The 25018-nt window shown below is 41.2% G+C and overlaps 2 protein-coding genes across 4 annotated transcripts in view; both read right to left on the bottom strand.

Moving 5' to 3' along the window:
* The window catches only part of LOC138745756 (uncharacterized), a 404057-nt gene that overhangs the window by 257689 nt on the left and 121350 nt on the right, over positions 1 to 25018 (bottom strand). The gene's annotated exons all lie outside the window — the stretch shown is intronic.
* LOC138745755 (glycogen synthase kinase-3-like) overlaps positions 9082 to 25018 on the bottom strand; it is a 54208-nt gene continuing 38271 nt past the window's right edge. The window contains exons 4-5 of one of the 3 annotated variants that reach the window (XM_069903029.1): positions 19092 to 19170; positions 9082 to 9210 (exon numbers count right to left, since the gene is read on the bottom strand). In XM_069903029.1, coding sequence (XP_069759130.1) covers positions 9147 to 9210; positions 19092 to 19170 — 143 coding nt within the window. In that variant the 3' untranslated portion in view covers positions 9082 to 9146. Of the gene's footprint in view, positions 9211 to 17666; positions 18242 to 19091; positions 19171 to 25018 lie in introns of those variants that run through there. The other 2 variants (XM_069903028.1, XM_069903030.1) reach the window with 2 other exon arrangements.

Raw genomic sequence — 25018 nt, 5'->3', positions numbered from 1 at the left:
TTTAATGGTGATAGATGGGAGACTGAGGCAGATACTGTTACATCAGGTTCACAGTGGAGAGAAAGTCTATGGGTGATGTAAGGTATATTGAGGCGGATATTGTGACTCCAGGTTCACAGTGGGGAGAAGGTTTAAGTGTCCTGTATGGGAGACTGAGGCAGATACTGTGACACTGCGTTCAAAGTGGGGAGAATGTTTAACATTGATGGAGGATAAATTGTGGCAGATCGGGTGACACCGGTTTCTCAGTTGAGAGAAGGTTTTATGGTGATGTTCGGTAGACTGAAGCATATACTGTGACACTGTGTTCACAGTAGGGAGTTGTGTCAGTGATGTACGATAAACTGTGGTAGATACTGTGGACACCGGGTTCACAGTGGGTTGAAGCTTTAACGGTGATGTATGGAGGTGTGACAAGGATAATGTGACACCATTTTACATTAGTGAGAAGGTTTAACAGTCAGGTTCAATGAACTGTGGCAGGTACTGTGACACCCGGTTTACAGTACTGAGAAGGTTTTAAAGTGATATACGATAAACTGTGGCAGATATTGTGAAACCAGGCTCACAGTGGGAAGAAGGTTTAAAAGTGATGCATATAACACTATTGCAGATACATTTACACCAGGTTCACAGTAGGGAGGAGATTTAAGGGTGATGTATGGGAGACTGAGGTAGATGCTGTGACACCAGGTTTACAGTGGGGAGAATGTTAAACGGTGATGGACGGTAGACTGAGACAAATACTATTACACCAGGTTCACAGGGGGGAGAAAGTTTAACGTTGATGTCCGATAGACAGAGACAGAATCTATGAGACAGGATTTAGATTCATGAGAAGGTTTAACAGTCAGGTTCAATGAACTGTGGCAGGTACTGTGACACCAGGTTTACAGTACTGAGAAGGTTTAAAAGTGATGTACGATAAACTGTGGCAGATACTGTGAAACGGGGTTCAGAGTGGGAAGAATGCTGAATGTGGTGTACAGTTAACTTTGACAGATACTTCTGACACCGGATTCACTGTCGTGAGAAGGTTTAACAGTGATGTACAATAAATTCTCGTCTATACTGTGATATCAGGTTCATATTGGGGAGAAGGATTAACGGTGATATACGGTAGAGGGAGGCAGATACTGTGACACCAGGCTCATTGCATTGTTCATTTATCTTAATTACAACATCTAATTTATATGCTCCATTTTGTTGTGGCAACTCCCAAACATTCCATAAACTTCTATTCTAATCAGATTTTGTTCATTTAAATAGGTCACCACTAAAAGCCCAAATCGTTTGGTCTCTTAAGTACACTGCACAAAATTAAATTCTTTACCTGGGTTTGGTTCAACGGCACTTCAGTCTGCTTCATTATTTTTTCAGTCCCTTGTTTTGTGCTTTCTGCTTTGCCCAGCCGATACGCCAAATGGGCATCCAACTCTGTCTTCTCAGCTTGACCCAACGTCTCCTCTGTAAACTTAAGGAAACCAAGGAGACCAAAGTTAACATTTTCACATTTGCATTTTCAAAAACAAAAATGACGCTGTGATTTGCAGTTTCACATCATAATCCCACTTGCTAAACTTGCAAGCAACTGCACCGCATCCTACAGCTGGAAAATTGCAAGCGAACTGCTTGGTTAAAGCAAAGATTCCACCCAGACACCCCATTAAAGGCCTCCAAGTTAACAACAGATAGCAACCTGAAAGTTAAATGCAAAGATTTGTATCAGGAAGATTAATGGGCTTTAAAAAAAAAAAATCATTTCCACTATTGAAAGAAAACTCCTCAGGGAAAACCAGGCTCTTGTTGAACAATTCCTGTTGTATTCCTCAAAATGCTTTGAATCTTGATTTCAAGCAGAGTAATTTGGTGAGATTTTTGGTCTAGAACAAACCCTGCCCACACACTCCCTTAAATACCTGCAAAGTCCTGGTTCAGCTCTGTTCCATGCTAAAGCTATCAGAGCTTTTCTGAAGAGATAGCGGACTTCAGATGCTGGTACGTTGAGTCACAAAAACACTAATGCTTCCCTGAACAACACACCTCTCTCTGAAAACCAACAAAAAACTTCCCAGTGGTAATCATTCACATTTTGAGCACCAAAATCTGGTGAACTTGATAAATGTTAAATTCTGTGCACAGTATAAGAATGGCCTGCAAACAGTGGACTTGGAGGAATGACAAGTGAGATTGGACTGTGAAACAAAGAACTTTTCTGAACTTACACACACATTACACACACGTCCACTTAGAATTAGAAGGGGGGTAAGTTAGATAATGTAAGTTAAAATAGTAAAATAGTGATAAGTTAAAGTGTTATCTGTTTTCATGTTTAAAGATAATTAAAATCAGCTTTTGTTTAAGTAACCATTTGTCTTGGTGAATATCTATTGCTGCTGGGTTTTGGGATCCTCTGGTCTCGTAACACAGAACCAAGCTTCAGAACAACCCTCATTCTTTAGGTTATGATAATAGTCCATTAATGGGCTAGAATTATAGGCCAGAATTTATTGTACATCACTGTGAATTGACTCTTCAATAATTTTTGTAAATATCAACAAGACATAATATAATTTCACTGTTGTGTTTGTGTCGTTAGAGAATTGCCTTCCCATTCAATCAGGTTTAGAGTTTTGGGTGCCGTATTTGAGAAAAGATGTGCTGGTGTTGGAGAAGGTCAGAGATGATTTACTGGAACGATATCAGGAATGAAAGGGTTAGTGCATGAGGAAAAATTGTCGACTCTTCGACTGTACTAGTTGGAATACAGAAGGATAAGGGGGACCTCAGAGGCATTTCAAATGCTGGAAGGTCTGGACAGAGTACATATGGCAAAGATGTTTCCCATGGTAGGAGATTCTAGGACAGGAGAGAATAATTTCAGGATAAAAGGGTGTCAATTTAAAACAGATGTGGCAAAATTGATTTTGTCATTTGGTTGTGAATCTGTGGAACTGAGGTCATTGGGTGTATTTAAAGCAGAGATTGACAGGTAGTTGATTAGTCAAGGAACCAAAGGTAATGGGGAGAGAGCTGGGGAGTGGGGGTGAGTGTAAGAATGGTGGAGCAGACTCAATATGCCTACTTTTCCCCTTTATCTTGTGATCTATATCCTGCGAAAGACCTAGACAACCCTCCTCTTGTATTCCATTTTAAGAAAAAAGTCTGCATCATGAGTTTACGTCACGTGAACCCATTTCTGATTGAATCCCATGTTACATGTGACCCAAAACAAATTCTGCATTCAGAGGATTGCAGCTTCCTCATTTTAAACATTGTTATCGAGCAGCTCAAATGAGATTTCTTGCTTCTTTTTGTGAAAGGGAAAAATTGCCTTTAAAATGTATAAAATAGGAGAGAGAAAGGCAGAAGAATTTATATACAAGTGGGAATTGAAAAAGATACACCATTGTTGAAACATTTGATTAATATATGGATTAAAATAAATGATGAAATTGGTGTAAGTGGATGTACATCACCCAGAATGGCTTTGATTCAAAATCCTCGTATCTTTTTCAAAGGATCATCAATTTCTGGACAGCTGGTTTCGTAAGAGGATTATAAATGTTGAAGATTGTTATGAAAGGAGTCAATTAATGTTATTTGAGCAACTGAGAAATAAATATTTATAATTCATTGCAATCATTTTTGCTATTTCCAACTTAGAGCATATTTGAAGGATAAGTTGGGACCAACCATGTTGTACTGAAATAGAAATTCCTTATAAAGAGGAATTGTTAAAAAGTTTACTTCTTTGATGTCCTCTTGATTACAAGTAGGAACTTTTAAATGAGGAGTTCATAAGTATAGACAAATGTGGGAAATGGATCTGAATATTGTAGTTGATTGGCAAATATGGGCAGATCCATATAAGTTTCTCAATGTTTGACACAAATTAGTTCAGCATAATTGTTTTTACATTAGTAATGTAGCAGATGTCAGCAAGGATTTATCTGAAAGCTGCATCTGGAGTCAGTTGACTCAGGCAGTTGGATTTGAAAAGCTAGACAGGAAGCTGATTTGGCAACAGAGATCACTTGATCCAGGGGAGTTGTATTAATTCACTTCAACTCAGCAGTCTGGAACTATTGACCAGAGTTCCACACTGCAGCAGTGCGGAAGGAATTCACAACTCGTTTTTCTTCTACAGTTACTTCTTACACCAGAGAAATTGAATAGAATAAAATCAGAATTATCAGATCGATGTTTGAAGTGTGGTGAATATGTAGCAACTTTCTTGCATTCAACTTAGCTTTGTCCTAATGCAAGATCTTTTTGGTGAGAATTACAAATTTTTTGGAACAAGTTACAGTTGTTTATCTGCAAAATCCAACTTTATTTTTATTAGTAAATATTGAGGGAATAAGGCCCAAATTAAAACTAGTAATATATCAATTGAAATTTGTTAAATTAGCATTAGCAGGGATGTGGAAATGTATTGAACTTACTCGGAAATCAGATAAATTTTTAGGGATGCCAAGATGACATGCAAAATTTAAAATTTGTCTTCCTTTAGAAAAAATTACATAGAGCTTAAGAAATATATACTCTATGCTTTTGCAAATTTGGCACATGAATATTCAAATATTAGGCTTCAATTTGTAATAATGCCCTTTCCATCCCTCCACACATGTGAGATTCTCCTCTAAGATGTAAATTTTTTAATTAGGTGTGTTAGATTTCCTTGCCACCGCGAACTTTGGGGAAGTAGAGGACTAGCACAGGGCACAAGAAAACATGAAGACCACACCCCATCAACATTTGAGAAGCAGAGGATTCAATACACGGGTCAGTGACCATGGAAGCAGACCAGTGAGGGGTTCTGCAACTGAAGGACCAACATAGGTGACAGGCTGTTGGTAACTTGAGGCTGTGGGCTTCTGGACAAAGAAGTCAAGGAACCTACACTACACTGTGGATTGCTAAATACTGGTTGGAAATTGGCTAAAAGGGTGTCAGGTATCAGACCTGGGATAAGAGTGGGTCCTAATGGGTTCCTAATCGTGTCAGAATATCAAAATTGGAGCTCACATTGCCAATGACTTAGATTGGTCTGTGAGCATTGAAAGATAATCCACAGACCCTCAGTGACTTGGCCCAGGGTTTGGGGTAGTGGGGGGGGGGGGCAGGAGAGCATGACTGTGTGTTTTGCTAAATAATTTCAAAAGTAGGTGTAAATGGATTATTGTTTTTAAAGCAACAAATACATGGATTCAGAAATTTTCTGTTCTAAGGTCATGTGCTTTTGCAAGCAGAGAGGAGACACCAAATAGGTTTTTTTCTAAAAGAGAGAGAGAGTGAGATGGCATCTTGTTGAAACCCCATTTTGAAGATGGGTTGTGAGTTCTCAGTTCAGCCTGTTGAAAAACCTTGTTTTACATACAAGAGGAAATGGCTGGCTAGAAATGGTGTTTCACTTGAAATAAGGGAAACAAAAAGAACTCAATGGTGACCTGCAGAAGAGGTTATCATTTGGAAAACCCTGATGGGGCAAGTTTCTTTGGCAAGACACCAAAGTGGCTGATCAGAGGGAATCAGTTTTGTGTGTCCAATGAGCAAGAAATCCCTTTCTGAAACCAACAAGAGCCTTCCTGGAGGGTAACCATTTACTTTTAAGCACCAGATCTTGGTGAAAAGTCATAAATGTTGAATTCTGTGCACAGTATAAGAATTAATAGATACCGGTGAACTTGTAGGAGTGTCAAAGAACTTTATACACTTTAAATACACCTGCGTTCAGAATTAGGAGGGGTTAATGTTAGGCAGTTACATTAATAGTGATAAGTTAAAGGTTGATTGTTTTTTTTGTTTAAAGAAAATTAAAAATTACATTTGCTTAAGTATCCATTTGTCTTGGTGATTTTCTATTGCTGCTAGGTTTTGGGGTCCCCTGGGCCTGTAACAGTCCTAAGATGAAGTCTTCTACTCCAGAACACACAAAATGTCTTATTTCTTCAATAAATGCAAATTCCCCCATACTGTCATTGAAAAAGCCTGCACCTATATCTCCAATTCTCTTTCTGCCCTGACCCCACCTCCTCTCCGGCACAACAAGGACAGAATCACACAGGTTTCTCACTTACCACCCATCAGCTGCCACATCTGACACGTTATCCTTGGAAACTTCCAACTTCAGCACCATCCTCTAACCTGCAACATCTAACCCGCTCCACTCATATCAACTTTTCACAGGGGCACATCTTTCTGTGACTCCCTCGACGGCACTACCCTCTCCAACCACCACCATCTCATGCACTCCCCATTGGAACTGTAGAAATTGCCAAACTTGTCCCTACATCTCCTCTCACCTCCATCCAAGGCCACAATCAGACCTTCCAGTTGAGGCAGAGTTTCACATGAACCCCATCCATCCTAATCTCCTACATTTGGATGACTCAGTTGACCTCGATATCAGCCAGACCAAATACAGACTGGGTGGCCATTCTGCTAAACACCTGGTCTCTGTGGAACTAAACTTGAGCTTCCTGTGACCTACCATATCAATTCTCGAACCCTTCCAGCAACATGTCCGTTAGCCCCATCCCTCACCAGGGTGAGGGCAAACAATCTTAAAGAAAACACATTATATTCCTCCTGGGCAGCCTTAAATCTATAGGATGAACACGAATGTTTCTAATTTAAGCAGCCACTCACCTCTGTCTGATTTCACTGTTTCCATCTCTTGATCTACTGCCCATTTGAATATATTTACTCCTTTAAGGTAGAAGAGTTGACAGTGGTGTTTTCCCCATATAGTTTACCTTTGAACAACTGGCAAAATTAAGTGGCAGTTGTTGCAGAATGAATGGTGTTATTGTTCAAAATCTGCCTGTGGTCGAAAGTATTCTTGGACTGAACAGACATCTGGGCCAAATGTCTGTTTTAGGACAATCTGTACATGATTGTACATCCTAAAGTACAAAGACTACTTCTATCGACTAAAGTTTGTGAAAGAGCAAGAATAGACAATACAATCACGTAAAATTCCCATCCATACAGCACACATATTAAATCACAAAACAATCACTCCTCCTTATTGGTCAGGAAGGGTCTACACTTCCCAAGGAGGCTGAGGAGGTCAAGGCCAATGGCTCTCATCCTGAGATTTTACAGGAGCGCAGTTGAGTCTCCTGTCTTGCTGCACCATTCGATGGTCTAGTAGCTGTAAAGCATCAGACAGGAATGATGCAAAGAATTGTGAGGATCACTGGGGTGTCCCTTTCTTCTGTAGATGACATTTACTGTGAATGTTGTTCAAATAGGGCTCAATGAACAGTAAAAAGACCATTTCCGTGCAGTGCACAGCATCTTTAACCACGTCCATCATCAAAATCAGGACTGCCAGGCTGGGGAATAGCTTCTTCCCACAGGCTGTGAGATGGATGAAAAGTATCCTGTAAGTGCGATAATCACCCCAAATATTTATGTATTTAGCGGCTACTTCGATAGAGCTACTAAAGCAACACACACACACACACACACACACACACACACACACACACACACACACACACACACACACACACACACACACACACACACACACACACACACCAGGCTAGTCAACACAAGACTGCTTTATTCAGACTTTACAGGCTTCTTTAATTTACTGCATGTCCCGGGCTCCATGGGTCAAGGTGAAACATCATTATGAGTTTGCTGCCAATCCACAGGACCACAGGTTTAAATTAAGCCCTGAGAGTGTCCCACCAAAGTACCTTGCCCACTCGGCCCACAAGACAACTGCTACATCCCCCACCCCCCCCCAGAACCATCACCAGAAACTAACCCGCTGTCTTGCTGACCATGGATCCGTTATTTTGCTGAAGGCAAAAACGAGTGGCTGGTGGTCTGTGAACACAGTGAAATGCCGACTCTCCAAAACAAATCAGAAGTGCCGTGTGGCTCGATACAATGCACGATATTTCATCTCCAATGGCCGTCAATGTCGGCTAAAGAATGTGAGATGTTGGCAATGGCCCTCGATGTACTGTTTTGGAGGTATTGAAATTCGGAGAGATAATACCGGGAAATTCATTGAGCAGGACAGCGTAGGCATCTTTGTGCAGGGTCTGGACCCCGAGATGGGAAACTCTCCCTTTGCTGCAGACCAGTGGGTATGTTTGAAAAGTGGTAGCATGAACCAATTTCCTCCAATTCACGTCTACTAGCAAGTCATGAGACCTTAAAAAATCTGCACCCATAATGGGTTGTGCAATGGAAGCCAATACGCAGTTCCAATGGAATGTCACACCTGCTATCCCAAACATGACCTGTCATGTGCCAAAGCAGGGAATTATCATCCCATTTGCTGTTTGAAGAGCCAGGTGTTGTTATTGATGTGGTTTATATTTCAAAATAGGTTGGGTGGGAGCAAACGGACCTCAGCACTTGTGTCTACAAGAAACGTGTCGTCTTGAAGATAAAATAGGCCCGTTCTTGTACCAGCTGCCGAGGCCAATAGTAGAAGCTGGTTTTTCGTTTCCTGCCTTTCTTCTGTAATAGGTATGTGGCAGGACACATTTATGGGCATTTTTCCCACAATGGCGATGGTAAAAACACCATTCTTGCCGCCCGTCAGCGTGTTCATCCTTCTTTGACTGAACTGCTCTTCGAGGGAGGCAGTGTGGGTAAAACTAAAAAATAAGAAGGGTGAGGTTATTATTATAAGGGTATATTATAGGCCGCCAAATGGGAAGAGGGAACTAGAAGAGCAAATGGGCAAGGAAGTAGCTGAGATGCCCAATAGGAATAGGCTTGGAGAAAAAGAGACCCCCATTCAAAGTTGTTTCATATCGACCAATTTCTTTTTTAAATGTAGATTATAAGATAGTAGCTAATAGACTTGCAAAGTATTTGACACGTTTAATACGTTGATCTAGCAGGTTTCATTAAGAATAGATTTTCTTCTGAAAATATTGCTTGACTGTTGACGTTGATTAATGTGTCAAGACATTGTTTGAATCAATCAGTGATAGTGGTATTAGATGCGTAAAAAGCCTTTGATCAAGTTGAAAGATACTTTTTATTTAAAATACTTGAAAGGTTTAAGTTTGGACCTTTTTTACCTTTTTTGGGTTAAAGCCTTGTATAAAAATCCTTTGGCGAGTATGGTGACGAATGGACAAATTTCAGATACGTTTAATTTAACACGCTCCACAAGGCAATGTTGTCCTTTGTCGACATTGGTGATAGAACCGGTAGCCCAGGCTAAAAGATAAAATGATAAAATTAGTGGGATTAAAATAAATGAAGAGGAATGTAAGATTCATTTGTTTGCAGATGATGTACCAATATATTTAACAAATCCTCAGCAATCATTATGACATCTGCAAACCTGTTTGGTACAATGTGGAGAAATGTCTGCTTATAAGGTTAATTGGAATAAGAGGTACATATTATCAATTACAGAGGAAGATTATACTGCTGGTAAACAGATTACACAGCTTAGATGGACTAAGAAAATGAAATATTTATGGCTATTGTTTGATGCGGCTTATCAATATTTGTGTACGTTGAACTATGTTTTACTAAAGACAAAAATTAAAGCTGATTTAATTAAATGAAAAGGTCTTCCTTTGACATAAATGACACATGTGAATTGTGTTAAAATGAATATTTTTCCTTGTATTCATATCTTTTTCAATCAATTCTATGTTCACTTCCAAACATATTTTTTTAAAGAGTTATGCAGCAATCAGAATATTTTTATAGAAAAGTATATTGACTAGAGTATTATTGCAAACATTGACAGGGAAATATGCTTTCGAGACTACAATGGTCTTATTTTCAGAATTATTTATTAAACTATTAGTTAATTATCAGTTAAAATTTATTAATATGATGTTAAATGTTAATCATCCTCCTCGCTGGGCTAAAGAGGCATTTGCACAGATTTCTCATTCTATTATACATCAATGTATATTTTGATGGACTCCTCATCTTTTGCATTATTATAATGTGCCAGTATTATGACACTTAAGTGATATTTGGTATAAAAGAAATCAGGGAATAGGAACTGGAGATAAGGTTTCATTATAAATTCCATTATATCAGGATAAATTCATATCCTTCTTGATGAATAATCTCAATATTTAAAGATTTCCCATTTGAAAGGTATTCAAGTGTTTGCAGATTGTTTTAAAGATGGGATATTTCTTTCTTTTGATAGGCTTGGGGAAAATTTGAGGTACCATTAAATTCTTTGTTTGCATATTTTAAAGTATGTGCTCCAGTAGTGAAGAATTTTTGGCAGGAATTGAAGATGCCTAAGTTAACTAAATTTAAAAATGTAATTGTAAATGGGGCAGAAAGGGATTTATTTCAGAAATGTATTCTTTGTTGCAAGAGAAAATGGCTAAACTGGATTTAGATAAATCAAAGATTTAACCTAAGAATTATCCCAAGAAGGATGGGCTACTATGTGTGAAGATAGTGTGACTAAAGTTGTATTAAACGCCGGAAAAGTTAAATAGATATGGATTTAGTCATTCAGATTTGTGTTTTCATTGTGGGACTCAAATTGGTACTTTTTTTTCAATTCTGTCTGGTTGTGTGATAAAGTAAGTCTTTTTGGAGAAAAAATTAAAGAGTTTAAGGTGGATTTATTAGAGACTACTTTAATGGTAGATCCACTGCTTTTTTTAAATAGTGTATATTACAACTTTAACAATGGGTTTAAGAATGGATAAATCTCAAATTGAATTTATTCGGTTCACATTAGTATTGGCTAGTGAATGTATTGTTATTACGTGGATAAATTATGTGGATTTAAATATGAATCGTTGGCATAAAGAAAGCTTGTATTTGTTTGGAAAAGATAACATAATTTTCATAATAATTTTTTTTATGTGAAGACATGGTCTAAAATTTACAGTCTTTTGCCTCTCTTCCTTCTTAAAGAGTGGAGTAACATTTTCAATTTTCCAGTGCAGACTTGGCAGACAAGGTTAGATGGACTTTAAATGTTAACATGCTGAACAATTAGCAAAGCTATTCATTCAGATATACTCCTCACAACTAGGTAATTCCAAAACACACAAGTTATAGGGTTCCACATGAGAGACGAGGCCAATAGCCGCAGTGATCAAGACAAAGCAGAATCATACACACCATTACTACCAAGATTTACAGTGACATATCAGAGTCAATGCGATACTTTAAGATTAGTTACAGCACAGTAACAAACCCTTTAGGCCCACAAGCCTGTGCCTCCCAATTCACCTTCAACCCCCCCCATACTTTTTGAACAGTGGGAAAAATCCGGAGCCCCCCCCCACCCAACGATGGAAGTGCTCAAAGAGGCTGTTAGCCTGAAATACTTAGCCGTAATTCATGTAGTGCCCAGAGGCTCTGTGAGAACTCAAACCAATGCTGACTTGAACTGAACCCCTCAATCTGTTGTAATCGTGCCCAGACACCAAAAAATGGAATCCAATGATCCATGAAAGCCCAAATAATTGTCTCTGCAGAGATGCCGATGATAGGAATTCCATCCTGCCACCTGGTTGTCCTGTCCTCAAACGTGATCAGATAAGTACATTGCCGAGATGGCGGAAGTGGACCTTCCAAGCCACAAGGTGCACATGTTGGACATGGGAATCCAAAACAACAAACTCCCCCAGCTTGAATTTCATGTGCCTGGAGACTTTCGGGCGTTGATCCAGCAAGTGAGTCCTTGCCCATAATCCAACATTCTGTTTAACATGAAGCCAGGTAAGATGTTCCTTACCCAGTTTGATTGATGCTCTTCTACCAGGAAGTGATAGATTGTGAAGAGAAATCTCCTGCCTCATAGCCGCCCACACAAATGGCATAGTCCTTCCTGTTGGGGAAAAAAAATCACAGACCAACTCTTCACCCAATTCATCCAGGGTCACATCTTGAAGAAGGAGACCAGAGTTGATCTGGTTTCACAGGATGAAATCGGGATCAGTGTGCCGTGCATGAACCATGGCAGTGAAATCAATGGCAGTAGTTGAATGTAATGTCACACCTGGATAGGGCACCAGCCACAGCATTCGCCTTTACTCAGATGTGTTGTATGTCCAATGAAAATTGTAGGATGAAGTCCAAGTGCCAAATCTATCTGGGCAAGTAGAGATGTGTGCTTGTACTTGCAGTATGCATAAGAGGCTGGTGGTCTGTACAAATGGTCAAAGGATTACCTTACAATAAAAAGTTGAAATATTGAATTGGAGATTGGGATTCATGAGGGAATTACAAATAAACTTATTTCCAAATTGTATCTTCTACTTCAAGAGGTATCTCCAAATCCAGACTTGAATAAATAAAAAGATGGAAATTGGATTTGACAACTGAAATTGACCCATTTTGCTGGTCTGACATTTGTTGGGACAGTAATTAATGTTTTCGATAGATAAGTTAATTATAAACTTATTCATCAATTATACTTAATGCCACATCAATTAATTTATTCCAAATTTTTCAAATTTATGTTTTAGATGTGGCACAGAATTTGGTACGTTTTTTGATTCTCTCTGGTCATGTCTCAAGGTGACATCATTTTGGAAAGATGTGAGCAATTCTTTGGAATAAATTATAATCATGTTTCCCATCAACACCTGAGCTTTTACTTTTGGGAAATGTAAATGATTTAGAAGCCTAATTCAAGTTCTCAAAATACCAATTAATTATTTTTTAAAGTCACATTTGCAGTGGCCAGGAGTTGAAAAGCAAATCCATGGAAATCTGAATCCCATCTTAAAATTGATTGTGGGGAAATGCAAAATTGTATTCCCTTAGCAAAATTGATGTTTTATATTAGAAATGGTTATGATACATACATCAAAATATGCAAACCATATTTAGATATATGTTTTGATATCTAATGTATTCACTTCTCCACCCCACCACCACTTTTCTTTAATCTTAATGGTTGAACCTTATCATGTTGGTTTAATTCTACTATATCAAATTTCCGGCCTTTCCTTTTGGGAGGGAATAGTTATCACAGGAGCTTTGCACCTAGATCTGTATTTTTTTCTTTTATACTTTTTCTCTCTTCTCACTTTTATGTACAGTACAACCATTTATTTTTTATTCTATTTTGATCATTGAACGTATCATTTGGATATGATTCTATTATTATATTGAACTGTATACAAAACTATAAATATATATTTTTTAAAACAGAAACGTTTCACTGCGAGATAGATAGCTAAGAGTTCTTGCCCAAATGTACTATACTTTGCCTGAGCCGGTGACCGCTTGGCTGGAAAAAAAGCATCTCCCAAAGATAATGTCTTTTTGAAGCAGACATCATATCCTTTGAGTTGTTCAGCAAGAGGTAATAGAGATGCTGTGGCATTCACCAGGGAACAGCGATAAAAATTCCTCATACCTAAAACCATCACAATTGGCCAAATGTAATGGGGGAGGAAATTCTCAAATTTCATGCACTTTCCATTCATCCGGCAAAATACCAGGTTGCATAACTCTAGGTCTCAAAAATACAAGATCAGAAGCTCCAGAAACACTTTCCTGGGATTGATCACGATGCCACATTCCTCAAGCCTCGGAAACAATGAGATAAGGTGGCTCTTGTGCTTCTCTTCATCCACACTTACAACCAGAATCTCCTCGATCAACACAAGCACCAAAAAAAACCCAAGGCCAGTGAGTTCGTGGTCCATGAACCACTGGAATGTCTGAGCTGCATTCCATGGACCGAATGGTATTCTCAGAAACTCAAACATGCCGAACGGAACCATCACTGCTGTCTTCGTGACATCCGAAGACTCAAATGGAATCTAATAGTAAGCATGTACTAGATCTATTTTAGCAAATGCATATTTGCCGTGGAGGTTGGCTGAGAAGTCTTGTCAATTTGGAATATTGTATCAGTCAGGCACGGTGGAATTGTTCAGGGGACGATCATCTCTGCAAGGCCGCCAATCCCTAGTATTTTTCAGAACCATATGCAACCGTGAAGCCCAGCAGCTGTCAGATCTGTGGACTACGCCCAACTCTTGCCAATCCAATCTTGCAATTTTAAGATAATCTGGGGGTATTATGAGCCTGTGTCTCAGACCCTGCCTTTATATGGTGGCTTATTGCATGTCCATACACTATTACAATGGGATCACGAAACACTTGAGCAAGGCTCGGAAAGGGCAGGAGTCAGGTTGAAGGCTTGTCAGGCAGCAGATGGCATTGGAAGGACAACAAATGCAGCTCACGTGCATTCGAGAGCTGCTGTCCACACAACGTTTTTTCAAATACATCACTGAAAGATGTGACAAGAAATCCACTCCCAAAATGGAATTTTCCACATTTACAACTGAAAACATACCCAAAATGATTGCAAGACTGATATGAAATGTGAGTGACCTCTGGCCATGGTTGATTAAGAGAATCATTTGTAGCTGAAAGAACACATGACATATTAGAAAGTCCATGTTCTTCAGGGGTTAGTGGGACCGGCACTGATCGAAAGTGACAGACGGGTTTGGAATTTTACAGAGAGATGCCAAACTAATAACCTACTCTAACAACTGCCGAGAATTTTTCCATTTTCCCAGTTGCCTTCAATAATCTCTCTCAAATGAGAACAAGCTTCCAAGAGAAAGGAACAGAACCAGGCTACCAGGCCCATTGAGTCGGCTCCGTAAACACTAAGCTACTCGACACCCCTTCCAATTTCTAGACTTTTCCATATATCCCTTCATGCTCTCACTATGAGATACTTGTATATTTCTTGTTTAAATACTCCCAGTGATCTGTCTTCCACTGCTGTAACAGGCAGTGAGTTCCACAGATCCATGACCCTCTGGTTAAAGAAGTTACTCCCAATCTCTATTTTATATGGATAACCTCTCATTTTCTTGTCCTCGATTCACCTACCAAGGGAAACATCTTACCCGCATCCACCCTATCTAAACCTTTCAAAATAGAAAATGCCTCCTTGAGATTTCTTCTTTAATTTCCTGTACTCCAATGAATACAACCCAAGAGCTGTCACACACTCCTCGTACGTTATCCTTTGCATTCTGGGAATCATCCTAGTCATTCTCCTCTGCACTCTCTCCAACAACATCAAATCCTTTCTCAGATAGGGGGCCCAAAACTGCACCTGGTACTCAAAATGAGGTCTCACCAGTGCCCCATAGAGCCTCATCAACACCTCTTTACTCTTGTACACTAATCCTCTTGAAATGAATGCCATCATAGCATTCGCTTTCTTCATTACCAATTTCACCTGGTCATTAACTTTTAGGCTTCCTTGCACAAGGACACCCAGGTCCCTTTGCACATCCAAGATCTGAATTTTCATCCCATCCAAATAGTATGCTTCCTGTTTATTTCCACTGCCAAAATGTACAACTGTACATTTCTCGGTGTTAAATCTCATCTGCCATCATTTTGCCCAGTTTCCTAATCTGTTTATACCCTTCTGCATCTTTACGGTTTCTACACTTCCTACTCTGTCCCCTATCTTGGTGACCTCCGCAAATTTGGCCACAAAACCATTTAAACCACAATCTAAATCATTAATTTCTTTTTCCTTGGAATATATCTATCCTGCATTCCTTTTATTACGGCCACATGCCATTCCAGAATCGATCATTACTGAACCTGAACATGTTTATTGTGATGAACATCTTCTAATAAATGTTCTGGGTTTAATCTTTTAAAATCTTGTTGTGGTTCCTCTTCATCCCCTCTTTGGAAGCTGAATTCACAAAATTTTCCAAATATTTTTTCAGCAATAATTCTGTGGTACAGAGGATTACTCATCTTTCCTAGAGGTTAAAAGTTCCATTTTGATTTTCTTGTCTCAACTGAACATTGTACAAGGTGAAGGCTGATTAAAATGGATTCAGTGATGATGGCCTTCAAACTTTGCATTATTGCTGTGGCTACACATCTTGAATGATAAAATGGTGTTTCTACTGGGAATTAACTCATGGAAATGTTCTAAATACATTCATTGGAGTTAGGCTTCTGTGACAAGTTTACTGCCCATCGGCAACTATCCTTGAAAAGAGATGAATCATCACCCAACAGAGCAGCCCAGGAATAGGCCATTTGGTGAACAATATCTGTGGTGACCATGATGCTCATTTAAATTAATCCCATCTGTCAGCACATGGTCCAAACACATCACCCATTCCCTCTTGTTCATGTGCCCAACCAAATGCCTCTTAAATCGTGGTGATTTCACCATTATCTTGGCAGCGTGTGCCAAACCCCCAACGCACTGTGCAAAACCCTGTCTCACTTCTCTCCTTTTCCTCTCTCATGTTCAATATAGGTATTGTAGTATTTTTACATCTCCCACAGGGGTGGGGGAAGAAGAAATCTACCTTCTCCAGGACTAAAATAATTGGATAAATTTCAACCAGGTCATCTTTCAGCCTCAAATACTCCAAATTTGTCCAACCTCTCCTTAGACCCAATGCTCTAAACCAAGCAACCCCCTGATAAACTCCTTTTGTCATGCAGCAACTAGAAATGCAGAAAACACTCGAAATGTGGCCTAACCACATTTATACTTCATGCCCTGCTCAATGAAGAATACTTTCTTTAACACCCTCCACTTGTGTTGCCTCTTTCAAGGAGCTCGCGCTTGGACCCCAAGATCCCTCTTTGCAACAGTATGACAAGTTCTCTCAAAGTGCAAGACACTTGTCCAGATTAAACTTCATCTGCCATTTCTCTGCCCACATTTATAAGTCATCTGGTTTGGAAGAGAGAATACAAGGGGAACTGGGTGAATCAACAGGAGTGAGAGTGAAACCTGGGGAGGGGAAGGGTGATGGGCAGGGGTGGTGGGAAGGGTGGTGACCTAGGACAGGGAGGAATGTGTGGAGAGAGATTAGCAAACCAGAATGACAGGATGAAAGCAGTCCCTGGTAAAAGCAGAAAGGGGGAGGGGAAGATGTGACTCCAGCGTGTCGTAGGTGGCAGAAATGATAAAGTGACTGGGGATTGCATGTGGTAATTAGGAGTCCGTAATTATTTGAAAGATATTACTGCAAAATATATCAACAATGAGTAGGAAAGTAGCTTCAGTCTATTCTCCCTCTCAGAAAGAATTAGTTATAAACAAAACAATCTTTCAGCACAGCCAGGGGCAAAAGGGCTCTTAATTTAGTCTTACAATCAACAGACTTTGAAGTTACCCACCGTAAATGACTCAAAATTCAATTCTCAATTCACTGGTGGAAGTATAAGAGCCAGTGGCTTGCCTAATCAGATTAGCCTTATTCTGAGCATCCATATCGACTTCCACGCCATCAAATGCAACCCCAGTTGTTGATCCCCAATATTTTCTATCCTTACCCACTTTGCGACCACACCTACCTGAAACTGGAACAAACAACAACTAATTTTTCCATGTATAAATCATATGCAAAATAATTTACCCACATTTTCACATCACTGTAGCCACTGAGAGATAACTTCTGCCCATCAGGAAACTGCACCAGCCACTACAGGGTGCTATTTACCTTGGTGTTACTGACTCTTTTCCAGTGTTACTTTCAATCATAATGACATACTCAACATGCACAATATTTCTTTTCTTACTGACCAGAACTATAAAGCATTGAGTAAAAATGAGAAAAGCTCAAGTCAACCAGGAGATACAAACTCCTGACCGCAATGTTGAGGTGCACATTTGCTACATTATTGAAGTCTCACACAGCTTACAACAGATATTCAAAGTCAAGCAATAACAGAAATAACAGAATATTACAGCACGGTACAAGCCCTTTGGCCCACGATGTTGTGTTGATCTAGATATTCCTAACAAAAGAATAATACACTGTAGCAGCTACTATGGTAGATGCTACTTCTTTTCTTTTGCTTGGCTTTGCGGACGAAGATTTATGGAGGGGGTAAAAAGTCCACGTCAGCTGCAGGCTCGTTTGTGGCTGACAAGTCCGATGCGGGACAGGCAGACATGGTTGCAGCGGCTGCAGGGGAAAATTGGTTGGTTGGGGTTGGGTGTTAGGTTTTTCCTCCTTTGCCTTTTGTCAGTGAGATGGGCTCTGCGGTCTTCTTCAAAGGAGGTTGCTGCCCGTCAAACTGTGAGGCGCCAAGATGCACGGTTTGAGGCGATATCAGCCCACTGGCGGTGGTCAATGTGGCAGGCACCAAGAGATTTCTTTAGGCAGTCCTTGTACCTTTTCTTTGGTGCTCCTCTGTCACGGTGGCCAGTGGAGAGCTCGCCATATAACACGATCTTGGGAAGGTCCCAAGAAGGTAGATGCTACTAAATAAAGGCAAACACATACAAAGGTAGTCAACTCAATACTGCTTTATTGCAGACATACACAGACCTTTTGTTCCCTGCCTGTAAATTAGCTCGTTAGTGAATACCTTCCGGTCCACAGGATCAGCAGGTTAAGGCTACGAGCCATGAGTGCCCCACGCCTTTAGGCAGGGGCCTTCATCTGATCCACTCACTGTACTTTGCCTCCCAGCACTGTTAGCCCACGATGTGTGAGATAAATCTGTGCACTGACGGTGGCAGTTCGTAATACCGTACTGTGCGCCCGCTTCAACCCTGTTTTTCTTTCACCCATGTATGCCTGTCGAAGAGTCTCTTAAATGCTCTTTATGTTATTGTAATGGATAAATATATTTGGAGAAGTTGGTAATATTTGGGATTTTGGTAAGATTGAGTGTAGGTTACATAAATACACACACACATTTTAAAACAGATCTTATTTGAAAGACTGAAGAAATATTGAAGATCTCTGGAGAATGTTATTCACATTCACAAGTAGGTGTTTATCGAACTGATGTCATAAAATGAATGACCATTGTTTGGAAATGGAGCCGGATGACTTAAAGTACCTTTCTGCGGGGTGCTTTGAGGAAAATCACTCCTGGGTTTTGTTTATATAGCAGCTTGAGCAGAAGAAATTAGTTCTGTTGTGAGCAATGAACTCTGTGGTAGCGAGAAGAAAGAAGTTACCATCTGGAAAACCCTGACGGGGCAAGTTTCATCAGCGAGACATTGAGGTGAATAATGGTGGTACCTCAGTTTTGGAAATCCTGGAACAACAAATCTCTCTCTAAAAACCCTACAAGAACCGTCCTGATTGGTAAACATTTACCTTTCAAGCACCAAAACCTGGTGAAGTTTGTACATGTTCAATTCTGTGCACAGCAGAAGATTTCCATGCATCCAGAGAACTTGGAAGAAGGAGAAGTGAGATTGAAATGTGAACCAAAGAACTTTTCTTAAATTTATACACATTACAAACATGTGCACTAAGAATTAGAAGGGGGTTAATTTGGGTTAGTTAAGTATAGAGTTAAATTAAAATTTCATTCTATTTTCATGTTTAAATTTGATTAAAAATAACTTGTTTTAAAAACCACTTGTCTGGGTGAATGTCTATTGCTACTGGTTTTGGGATCCTTTGGGCTCGAAACAATATCTGCTTGGGTAATGACATTGGGCCTGTTTAAAATAGGAAATGGCTTCTACCAGCAGGAGTTTCTATTTGAGGGAAATATTGATAGGTGGCTGGTCACATACGTTTCCCAAAAATTAATACCCTCTCCCTCCCTAAACCACATTCAGCCCCATGACATCTTTCTACGTTGCATTACTGGGACCACCAAGGACCTGATCCATTTCCCATCTCTCCTTGCAATGCCAATATGGCAGCTGCCATTAAGAACTGACAAATCACATTTTAATTCAGCAAGCAAGATGAAAATCATCCTGACGTCCTGCTTAAAAACAAGGGTCAACAAACCTTCCTAATTTTGTCACTTCATTTTTATTTGGATTCCCATGGGGCATTAGTAAAAAATGTCCCATCCATTGGCTCACCAAATTATGAGTAAAATCATGATCCCTGTTCATGAAAACCCATAACATTCAATGTTACACAGATAATCTAGGAAGAATTCTGTAATAAAGTTGAATGAAACATTGAAAGAATTTCCCCCTTATAAACGCTGAGATTATGGTGCGCCAAGAGACCAGGTGAGCAAAAAGAGGTCAAATCACTGCCACACTCGGATAGTCCAAGATGGCACGGACTCCCCTTCACTGATGAGAAGGAGCCCACTCCTAGCACCATGTATGGGCTGAGGAGCCCTACACTTCCACGTAGCGGCAGCCAGCTGGAGAGTGACAACACGACACAATGACATAAAGCTGGAAGTCGGGAAGTACGTCACCAGAAGTGGGTGGGCCAGCGAGCACACATGGGGAGTTTAAAACAGTATGTGGTAGCACTTCCACAGCGGATGCTACAAGGTGATAACTTCTTACTTGCTGCAACCAAACAGGTCTGCAAGATACACCAACCTAAATAGAAAACATGACCAGAAATTCAAGAGATCATAAATTCAAAAGGATTGGTGAAATATAACCATATAACTATTTACAGAGCGGAAACAGGCCATGTTGGCCTTTCGAGTCCGCACTTGTTCACTGATTTTGTGCACCCTCTTCAGGCATTGGTCCTGGTAGATCTTCATTCAATAACGATGGACGAATTCCTTCTTCAGCTCCCTGAGCAGCGCTCTCTCTTACTCTGTATTGTTAACACCAAAGTCCCTATATTTTTCAAGGCATTCGGACGTAACTGAGAAACATGACATTTTAGACACATGGTATGTCAGGATCAGAAGGGTTGGAGCATTATTGTTCAGGTGACACAACTTTAAAAAATAACATCTAACTTTATGAAGAATGTGATGCTACAACAGGAAAAAGGAATGGAATCAGACACATTCTATGAGCATTGGGAAGCAAAGAACATTGGATTGGTTTTCCATCCCTTCCTAAGCGACTCAATGACCCCGACAGGTCCTCCCCGACCTGCGACCGTAGTACCACGTCGGGGGAGGGTGGGTCCACGATGGTCGCAAGTCAAGGTTTTGACCGCGTGCGAGGAGATCTGAAGTCTTAGAGCCTATTTTTAAAATCAAATGATTTGACAAATGAGAACAGAGACACAGGACACGTCAAACCCAAAATGTGTGGATTGACTTTGTGACTCAGTGTCTGGGGGTCCATGGGCTGGGGGCAGCCATCTTAATTTCAGTGCACATGCGCGAGTCCTCGGTTGGTCCTTGCGCAAAAGGTTCACTCATTGGCCGTCCGTTGGCACATGCGTATCAGCCGCACATGGTCGAACTGAACACCAAGTCGCGAACCCACCACGCATGCGCCAATCTCCTTCTTACCCCCTTGCCCACCCCCTCCCTCTGGGCAGCTCCCAGCCTCGCCCTGTCGGCACCATCAGGCCCTGCACCGACGCCTCGGCTCTGGGGCCTGGCGGGCTGCAGGACCGTGTGGCTGAGGAAGGTCCCGACGCCGCCACTAACTTCTTCCATTTTGCGCTCGCGGCGACGCGACAGACTCCGATCAGGCGATGCTGCCGCCAACGTCCCGCCTCCTCACAGCAAGAGCCAATCAACCCGCGAACCCGCCCATCAATCCAACCTGACTCAGCGTCCAATCCAATAGCAGCCTCACCGAATCAACCCATTGGCTCGCACAATTGATGCAACCAATCAGCGAGCGAGCGAACACACAGACGCACCCAATCAGCATCGTAAGACAGAAAGCAGAGCCAGAGGAAGGAGCAGCAAACCATTTGGCCCATCAACTTACAACTACCCCAACAACTCAATCAAATCCTTGGGAAACACGGGATCACTTTGTCCTGGCTCCAAGATTCCTCTGATCTCAAGGAATACATTGTACCCCAACTGCAAGGGAGACTATTTATTATCAATCTTTTCCTTCATATTTATTACCACTTACAATTTAATGCCTGTTACTTTTTTCAAAGTATCTGCATCTAAGTTTGATGCATATTATCCCGCTACGAATGGATATGGCAATAAACTCATCACGTCCATGGATCCCAATTTCAAATGAACCTTCAACAGGGAAGAGAATTCCAATGATATTACATTTTCATTGAAGACATTTCTTCAAGTCCAAGCAGCCGATCGGTTATTGGGAAATTGTGACACTTGGTGTTCGGCTTCTTTGCATTATCCTCTCTCGATCCAAGCTACCGTGTCCTCTCATAATGTTGTCAGGTCATCTCCCTCGTTCCCAACGACAAAGAGATCCATATTCAAACTTTCCTCCTATCACCCGCTTAAAACAAACCAGAAACAAGTCTGACGATCTTTGCTGCACTTCTCACGCTTTAGGTAAGGAAACCATACATGTGACTCCCGATGTAAATGAGGAAGACCATTTGATGTTTAATTGGAGCATGCGCGCTACTGTGAAGGGTGGAAAGAAGGACACACACTCAAGAAATCAAAGTCAAAGACTCCTTTATTACACTGGCAGCTCTACTTCTATTCTCTCCCCGCTACTGTCAACTAGAGTGTTGTCACATCCATGTCGGCCTCCAATTGGTCAGTGTTCCCATCCTTGTTGATTCCTGCTGTGTGGGTTCGCCCCTGGGACGAACGTTGTTGGTCCCCATTGACTCTGCGTGGTCACCACATTCATCGGCCATCTTGTGTACAGGGTGGCATCCCAGTTAACATGATCCCCCACCACCCCAGAACCAGTGATTGGAGCACTGTTCGCTGCTTTTGGTCACCTATATCTGCATTGTTGGGGCTGAGTGGAGACCAGTTTGCTAATGTCCAGATGTGGTGGCTTGAGGTGTTCAATGGTGAAAGTCTTCACAGTTACCGTGAAGTGTGGAATGAACGATACACACCCAAGAAGTCAAAGTCGAAGAATGGTTTGTTGAACAGGAATCTCTTGTATACCCTCCCGCTGCTGACGACAGGACTTAAGAGACGGCAGCACTGGCCTAGGATTGGTGGGTGTTCCCGCCATTGCTCATTGCTTCCCGCTGTGCAGGATGTCACCTGGGATGAAGTTTGTTGGTTCCCGCGTGATCTTCGCAGTCACCGGGTTCGTCAGGCATCTTGTGTACTGGGTTGCGTCCCGGTTAGCGGGAGGCAACAACCATATATTATGGAAGAATGTGGAGCCCATATTTACAAAGGGTGGGTGTGAATATTCCCTTTCTCCTTTAGGCCTCAGTTTATGAAAAGGGACAATAAAGTAATCAATGCTCCCGTTGGTGGTCCCTTGTACTCATTTTTCTTCTTTTCCTTTTAGCAAGGGGATGGAGGGGGCAATGGGGGTGGTCTATGGGGAGATTTCTTTCTTCTTTCTTTTAACTATGCCACATGTATTTGTATTTGATTTGTTTCATTATTAAGTATGTGAATTCTTTGGAACCAGACTGTTGGAACACCTTTTCCAATTTCCAAATTTGTTTCCAGCTCTTCTATTTCTGACATGTATTTCTTCTTCATCCCTTTTGTATGTGATATTGTTTGTCCCCATAATATACAAAACTAGTGGGCGAGGAGGCACAGTTTGACTTCCAGAATAACTTTATCTGGTCACTAATATCCTTGCCAAAATCTGGTTTTTGAAGATGGGTGGGGTTCAAAGGCCATCTCTGTGAATTAGTTGTTTTTTTTCTGGCATCAAGATAGACAGGGTCAAAGGTTCAAGATAAGTATTCGCACGAATGTTCTCCGAATTTGCTGTGTTGATAACAAAGAAAGGCCAATCCGAGTCGAGGAATAATGGGGGGATTGGCCTCCACACATCTATATCAAATTTCAATCTTTCAGAAAAGCCAAGGTAGTTTTGGCTGCTTTTATTTGGGATACTGTCGAGGTTGACTTGTCCAGAACAGGATCCAGCAAAAACTAAAGTCACCCCTCCAAGTATATTTTGTCGTTCCCCCGATACCCTGAGAAAAATATCCTGAATAAAGAATCATCACTGTTAGGTGGAGGGAAATTTAAAAGTATCCAGGATTCTGAGTAAATCTGACCATCAACTAATACATCTCAGCCTTGTGGATCAATCATCGTCTCTCAAAGTGTTGTTATTGATCGCCCTAGCCTTGGAGTGAAAGAATGACGATGATGCCTGTCCTACCGATTCTTTCCTCAGTTTCTTATGCTCCTGTGTGGGAAGATGGATTTCTTATAGAAAGGCAATATCAATTTGCAGGTTTTTTTTCTGTAGGGTGAACTGGCCACTGACTTCACCAGCAGGCCTCGAAGTGACCCCGCCATTTTCATCACCATGAGACACCTCGATCTATTCTGGAGGTTTCCATTTCTATTCCTTACCGTGTTTGCTTTCAGATTTACTTTTTATGTCATTCTGCTGATCCAAGTTCTTTCCTTCTTTATTTGTAAGTATTTGGACTCCTTTTTCTTGGCAGCCAGCCCCAAGAATAGTTTTCTCCACAGATGTTGGAATTTGCTCAATAGCTGAATCTAGTTGCTTCGACTTTGGTCTGTGGTCCATACTGCAGCTGTCTGACCATAAGTGGGGTTGAGGGTGTTTAAAAGATGTAAAATGTATGTGTTTGGAGAGCCCCTGGGCCAGCGTCCGTCTCACTTCACTACATCATGTGACCCTCACGAGGAGATTTTGATGAAGGTTTGCTTGGATGGGAATTTGTGGAGGTACACCACCGGCCTACTGCAGGGGGAATCTTCTGTACCTGTAAGGGGACTGGACAACACCTGGCCGGCTGTCAATCAGTCGGCCTGAATGGATCAAGCCCCACCCAATCGGGTGTCAATTACCCTATGGGATATAAGCCTGCGCCAGCTTCCCAAAGCTCACTCAGAGTTACTACAGCTACAGCCAGCCTGGCTCTGTGGAAGTCTTTGTGATTTAAAGCTTGTTGTGCAGTCTTGTGTGTGTCTGATTCTGGCTAACAGCGCACCACAATTTAATCCACAAAATTTTCCCATGGCTGCCATGGAAAAACTCCTGAGTGCAGGGAGCCTTGAAGTCGTCCCAGAAGCCCAGACATGCTTCGAGATCTGGCAGCACGCGGTCAAGGCAATCATGGAGGCACACACAGGCGGCATCCTGGACTCAGATCGGAAGAGGCTGGACCTACTCCGGTCAAAGCTGGGTCCCCATGACTTCCAGGCACCAAAGGCTGCTCCACGTACAAGAGCACAATGGACACTCTCAAGAACTTGT

This window comes from Narcine bancroftii, chromosome 11 (assembly GCF_036971445.1).
Source record: "Narcine bancroftii isolate sNarBan1 chromosome 11, sNarBan1.hap1, whole genome shotgun sequence".
Classification (NCBI taxonomy): Eukaryota; Metazoa; Chordata; class Chondrichthyes; order Torpediniformes; family Narcinidae; genus Narcine; species Narcine bancroftii.
The sequence above is the reverse complement of the archived record's forward strand: the minus strand, read 5'-3'. Positions and strand labels throughout refer to the sequence as shown.